This window comes from Garra rufa, chromosome 6 (assembly GCF_049309525.1).
Source record: "Garra rufa chromosome 6, GarRuf1.0, whole genome shotgun sequence".
NCBI lineage: Eukaryota > Metazoa > Chordata > Actinopteri > Cypriniformes > Cyprinidae > Garra > Garra rufa.
The window spans coordinates 6,846,418-6,853,711 of NC_133366.1; the positions used below are offsets into that span (position 1 = coordinate 6,846,418).

Consider the following 7,294-nt stretch of genomic DNA (forward strand, 5'->3'; position numbering starts at 1 on the left):
TGTCTCACAGAGCTGCTCGCTCTCAAACAGCTGGAGGAAACACATGGAGGAAATATCTATTTAATAAAGGCCGCTTAATTTATTTAACTCTAGCCCGCTTTTAATATGCGGTTTTTTGAATCTGCCTTTTTGAATCCGCAACATTTTTTTCTCTCACTTCTAACATCTGTGTAACGTTATACTGCAGCAAACTAGAAAAACATAAGAAGGACTTACCACACATGTTTTGATGCTTTAGTGATACTCAGGATCTGTAAATCATTGGCCATCAACAGTGCAGTCATCTCTCCGTGTATGTGGTAAGTAAAATCTTATGTACAGGCTAGCGCTAGCGTTAAGCTAACCATGTCCCTTCAGTTGTTTTACTGATGTGCTGACGTTACCGATGATTGGGCAATGCAAATGTTGGAGGCATAACTCTTACGCCTCTGGACTGTTGTGTAACAGTCGGTGTTATGTTAGAATTTGCCCTTTTTTCAGTCGTTTTGCAAACACTTGATTTATATAAGAAGTAGGAAACGATGGTGTTTTAGACTCACAGTATACCATGTCCATGGACTGAACTGTTATTATTCAACCATGCCAAGGTAAATACAGTTTTCCATTCTATGGCACCTTTAATGTTATTTTGACCATATTTAGGGGGAAAAAACAACATTAAACATTAGATTCAATATATACAAACTGATCATAGCTGTCAGATAAAGCTGTTTTCACTCCTGTGACTGTTTATATTGAAATATCAGCTAAACAAACCAGCGCGCATGCGCGTAACAACGTCCAGTACGTATTGGACCTGATCCAGCTACGTCATCGCGCTACAGGCTGCAGCGAGGACTGACTCCAAATATTAGGTAACAATCAGAGAACAGCATCATCACGACTTATGAACAAAAAGATGCAAAGACTGATTTCATGCCACAGGTCAATACAAGCATGTTTTTCTGCTCTTTGAGTTTTTTTTTTGTTTTTGTTTTTTCTGTAAATGTGTGCTAATTTGTGTGGTAGAAACTTTCAGATCTGCACAGGAGATAACAGGAAGATGCACATGGTCGCTATTTTTGGTTTAACTCTCCACTGTGAGTCAGTGACAGCAGGACTGCATTTCATCACAGTAAGTCAGAAGAGTTTAGCAAAGAGGAAAGGGAAGAGGTGGAGCTGTTTGTTTTATAAAAAACTCTTTTAACAGTGCAAGATAGAGACACAAAAGCAGACACAACAGAGAGACTCACAGCGTTTATGACTGTTGAAGAATGTGCGGATTCACAGGAGCCAGAGTTTTATCAACAGTGATGATGATGAAGACCATCCTCTTCTTCATGATCTGCCTGATTAAAGGTAAGATGCTGTTTTCTTTGCAGTATCAACCTGCACATGACAGTTGTGTTTTACCATTTACTCAACTGAGATCAAATCATGTGTGAGTGAGTGCATGTGTGTTTATGTGTAGATCTTTTGTCTTTATGTGCATTTTTTAAGTTTGCTGAGAGTATCTGATCATAAGGCATGTATTAAAGAGGAAGTGAAATTTGATTGATAGGTCACATGGGTGATGCTGCTGACGCTGTGACTGGCATCACAGGAGGAGGTGTTATCATCAACTGTATGTATGATCATAAAAATGTGCAAACCAGAGACAGTGTAAAAAGCTTCTGCAAAATGTTGGGCAGTGAATGTAAAACTGTGACAGAAGTAAAGAATGATTTATGGAACCCAGAAGAGAGATTCTCTATGACTGATAATAAAACTGTGGGTCTGATTAGTGTGCTCATTAGAAACCTGACTGTAAACGACAGCGGGACATACAGATGTAAAGCCGGCAGTGAATGGTTTCAGGAGGTGAAATTCAATGTGGAACAAGGTAGAAATTATTTCCTAAATTGTGCTCATTGACTCTTTTGTCTTTTTCACCAACAGCTTTTGTTACTCCAATTGGAATAATGAAATTCTCTTTGGTTTCAGAGTCGTGTTGTGGGACTTTGGAGGAACAGACTGCTTATACATTAGGAACTGCTGTCATCCACTGCAAATATCCAGAGAAATATAAAGATTATCTAAAGCATTTGTACAAAGTGCAGAATGGATCATTAGTGTCTCTTATTCGTTTATATGGAGGGTCGGCAACCATTGAGAGATTTTCTCTGAGTGAAAATGAACAGGAGCATGTCCTCACTGCGACTATTGCTGGTGTGAGTGAACATGATGATGGGGTGTATTTCTGTGGAATAGACAACAAACTTATCTACGCTTCGCTTTTCACAGAGATTCGACTTCACGTTTCAGGTAAGAAACCATTCGCAATGAATTTACACATTGAATGTACATGTAAACTAATCCCATGTTGATTCTTGACCTTTCATCTGTAGGCAACAATGAAAAATCAAGAACAGATGCTTCAGTCCAGTCTGGTGAATTCTTTACATTGATTGTAATGATGATGAAATTGGATTAACAGCCATTTAGAGCATCACAGTTAAAGTGGTTTGCTGGTAAAGTGATACTTGAAGAGCTTGCCTTGGCAGTGAGGATGAGAAAAACAAAGCTTTTTGAAAATCTGGATTAATCGAAACAATTACGCCATAAAATAATTCACGGTTTTAAAGCATTCAGCTGGTCATAATGGTAAATATGCATAATATCACTGAAAAACAGTTTGAAATGATTTTCTCAAAGTGTAATTTATGAAATACAATTAACAGATTAAGTAATCTCATTAAATATGAAGTGTCTGTATAATATGTGTTATTTGTTCAATTTACAGGACTTGTTTGTTTATGGAAAGCTTTTCTAAACAGGCCAATAAACCCAGCAGGCACTGGATGTTAATATAAAATCAGGTTGACATCAGTATTTGACATCAATTTGATGTTGACTTTATGTTGCATTTTGGTTACACAACCTAAAAGCAACAACATATCAACGTCAACTGACTTCAGCATTGACATCAAATTACCATCGGCATTAGATGTTGAATTGACAATAAGTTTTGGTCACCCAACATCGCAACTGAATTTTCAACGAAAGATCAACGTCTTAGGATGTTGCGTGCATGCTGAGAATACTCTTCCTTTTATTATGCAAATAAGTCAATTAAATTCTTAACCAATCTGAGAAAAAGAAAAAAATATTCATGAGTTCACAGATTTCATCATTTTCAAATCAGTCATGACAAAACAAATCCTTGCTGAAATCATGGGACTTTTGATACAGTCTGATCAACGGTTCAATTCAAAAAATTTCGAAGCTTCACAAAGCATTTTTTGAAAGCACCCATCAGAACTGCACATAAACACAGCTTAGTTGACTGTAGATGTGACTGTGATTGATAGAGTACTTCAGTTTGAGTTTTACTGGATTATCCTTTCAGTGTCCTGTCCCTAGACTAATTGTTTTGTATATTATAGTGGACTGTTCCTGCACACTCATGCTGATATCTACACAGCTGTGGTCTTGCTGGTGATGCTTCATTCTGTGGTTTGAATTTCGTTTTTTCCTGTGTTTTGTGTGTGTTCTCCAGATCTCTACATCATCGTTTTAGTGGTTGTGTGTTTGATTCTGTTGTTAGCCGGAGGACTGAGTTGTTTGCTGCTCAGGTGCAGATGTAAAAAGACACAAGGTACAAACACAATCGCTCCTAAACCAAATGTGATGCTGAAATGATGCTTTCTTATTCTTGTATGTTCACTTTCACGCTTTCATCATTTTGTCCATCCACAGGTTCAGGCTCATCGGATCAGGGAAACACAAGAGATGGCAATGAGGTTAAAGTGTTTTTATTTATTAGCATGACTACAATATTTCTCAAATTGGTGTTCATTTACAAATTTAAAAAAAGATTGTAACTCATGATAGAACTGAAAAGCCCAAATGTTATTCAATTAAAATAATAAACCTGTCTCTTTCAGGAACTCTCATCTCCTTATTATGCAACAATCCTAGACTCTGAAAACACATCAAACCCGTCTGCTCCGAAGCCTATCAGTTTAAACACGGTTTATGACTTGGCACATTTACCCACAAACCCCTCTGACAGTGATTTCTACACACTGGCTGAACAGCCTCAAAATATGACATGTATGTGATTCAGTATGTAGCTATTTACTCCAATAAATAAAGTTTTGCCAGTTTGTCATTTCGGACCCTCCTTTTTGTGTCAGAAAAATAATCAATAGTGTACTACTGTCATATAGGCCAAATATGTTGGCTTAAAAATTTATACAGTACATGTGAATATAAGTAATGACAGTTTTGTTGTTCACTTTAAGATCAAATTGTCCAAATGTAAGTTAAATGGCTTTTAAAGAGCATTAAATTAAGAATAATTTGAAGTAATGGTTCATTTTGGAACCTCAAGTCGTTCACAGAAGATATTATCTTGGATTTAAAAACCCTCATTGCTTTTGAGATACCAAAGGACTGTTAAATATAACCAGTGATTTTTTATTTTATTTTTTTTTTCCTGACACGGCACAGAGAAGATAGTTTGCAAGCTGAGTTAAACAAAGATCAAAAAAGCAACATTTTGTTCAAAAGTCATATTTACCAGAACTGAATCAATGAATGTGCATTTTGGTTGTAAATAATATCAAAGTAATATTTTATTTTAAAATTCCTCTCATAATGGGCAGCAATATCTGCAGTGAGCAGTACTTGTCAATAGAGGGAGCTCCTGCTGCAAATACTCTGTGCATTTCATTGAGAGGAGGAGCAAGTGATAGAGAGAAACTGAGCCCTTCTTTAAGTTTGACCAGCAGCTCCACACAGACAACGCAGAATGACCCAGATCTGTGAAGATAAACTTCTCATATTTAACCTGCTGCTCCTCATGTCAGGTGAGAGTTTATTCTGTGTGTTTCTAACAGTCTGTCTGTTCTCACTCAGGTCCATGTGTGCACTGAGCTCTGTTTCTCTCTATGTTTTATAGTCGTGGCATGTGAGATGAAGGAGATCTTGACTTTCACTGCACACGAAAGAGGAAAAGTTGAGATACGGTGCCCATATGAGTCTAAATATGAAGAACATAACAAGTATCTCTGCAGAGGAAAATGTCCAAGACTGTTTAAAGAGAAAGTTGTTGAATCTGGATCAGCTGCTCAAGATGAGAGATTCTCTCTGACTGATGACAAAACAGCCCACATCTTCACCGTCACCATCACTGATCTGAGAACAGAGGATCAAGGCAAATACTGGTGTGGAATAGAGATTAATAGAAAATTAGATGACTTGACACAGATTCATCTGGAAATTGTACACGGTAAGTCAGAAAATACTGTATGTACAAAATATACCCCATTTGTGTACATAGATGTGGTGTAAAATATATGAACCAAAATTATATAACACTAATACAGTCTAAAGTAAGATGTCAGAGGTCTTTCTGCATCACGTTCTGAAAGATGTAAAGACGTAATAACAGAAACCACAGTATCCTCTGCAGATTCTAAATGAGCGAGTGTTCAAACCACAGAGGCACCAACACAAATACTGACCCGCATCACTTCCTGTCACTTGTGTAAAGAAATGTTAGAATTAAAACCAGTTACATTTATAGTTACCTGTAGAAGAGTCACTATGTCTGTTGACATTTAGCAATTCAGAAAGACAGGTATTCTTTAGTAAAAGACAAGTAGCACTGTGGTGTTTCATGTTTATTACATGATCACTGTTCATAAGCAGAGCAGCCAGTGCTAAGCAGAGTCAAAATAGTAGACTTGAATTACACTAGTATAAAAAAGTATATGGCAAAACAGCCCAAGGATAGAGGACATTGCTGGTGTTTTATAAGACGTTGACATTATTATCTAATTTATATTTTAATTATCTTATTTAAGCTCTGACTTAGTATCCCAAGTGTCTGTTATTTGTGCTCTGAATTAGTGTCCAGAGTGTCTGGTGTGACTGGAAAGCATCTTAATATTCTCTGCCATTAGTGGCAGTGATTGGAAGAACGATGTCAAATTCATCTGCAAAGAAAGCGACCCGTCTTTCTGTGAGAAATCAGCTATCAAAGCTTCATCAGAGAAAAACAGTAATGGCCGATTCTCTCTGAGCGATAATACGTCTGCAGGAGTCTTTACTGTGACCATCACTGATCTGACAGAAAGGGATTCTGGGATATACTGGTGTGGAGCTGTACACAGAGGACAAGGCCACAAAATCAAGTGGATTTCAGTCACTGATCTGAACATTTCTACCGGTGAGATGCCATCAGCAATTTTTGTGTTTTATTAGGAAGTTTTGTTGGGTTTGAACAGAATATAATTTTAAAATAATGATTTTTTCTACAAACTACAAGACTGTTCTAAACAAATGTTGCTGGTTAAACATAGACCACTGTATTTCCTCCACACCCCGGAAATCAGCGAATGTTTAATGGCAGCTTAGTCATCGGGAAAGTTCACAAGTCACAGAAATGGTCATATGACCTTGTGACTCAATGTAAGACTTAAAATGAAACTGCACATATTTATTTCAGTTGAAAAGTGCAAAAGCATTTCTTTCTGTTTTCACTTTTTAAGCTTTTTTTTATTCCCACCATATCTGCATAAACTACAGACATTCACACAGATTTTCAATTCCATCATTTATAAATGATGCAAATGTGCCATCATGAATTAAACCTAATGATATGTGTTTAAGGTACATCAGAGAGGGTGTTATCTAATCCAACAAAACCATCACATCACACCAGCAAACCAGTGACAGCAAATACTGCAACCAGCAGACCCAACGTCACATCTTCATCATCATCATCACCATCAGTGTTACTGCTTTTCTCATCGTCTACTGATGCAGTGTCACCAAAACCCCAACCTGGTATGATGGATTCTGATGCTCAAAGTGTCTGATTGAATGTGCAGAGACATTTCTTTCTCAAGTTTCGAGTCATTTATTAGATTTTTTTTTGTCTGTTTTTCAAGGTTTTACACCAGTCATTATTCTGTTAGTGTTGGGAATATTGATGGTGTCTGGAATCCTAGCGTTTATTTTTCTCGGAGGCAGACAAAAGAAAGAAGGTATAACATTGTCTTTTACTCTCAGACACACACGTCATGTTAAATAGCACAGGATATTTTAGCAATTTTAATTTGCCACTGTAGTATTTTCATAACTGGACTTGTACATCTTGTCAAAGGCGTTTAATACATTTTATCTCAATCTGGTGTCGTAAAACAGCAGTGTGGCTGAGAGACATCGTTCGTGTCTTGACCGAAAATCTGCCCACTAAAGAAGTGAGTTTCATCATGTGTTGAGGTTGAGATTAATCTCTATGTTATCACTTATTTGTGGATTC

General features: G+C 37.0%; 1 protein-coding gene and 1 long non-coding RNA gene across 2 annotated transcripts; both read left to right on the top strand.

Moving 5' to 3' along the window:
* Positions 1-3,610: 3,610 nt before the first annotated feature.
* Positions 3,611-4,132, top strand: LOC141336417 (uncharacterized). The gene is made up of 2 exons (XR_012355707.1): positions 3,611-3,761; positions 3,906-4,132. It is a non-coding gene; the product is annotated as an uncharacterized lncRNA (long non-coding RNA).
* A 642-nt stretch (positions 4,133-4,774) lies between these two features.
* On the top strand, positions 4,775-6,848 carry LOC141336800 (polymeric immunoglobulin receptor-like). Its single transcript, XM_073842527.1, is given in 5 exon segments — positions 4,775-4,832; positions 4,925-5,254; positions 5,878-5,927; positions 5,929-6,196; positions 6,640-6,848. Coding segments are annotated over 5 exon segments (915 nt in total).
* Positions 6,849-7,294: the final 446 nt, after the last annotated feature.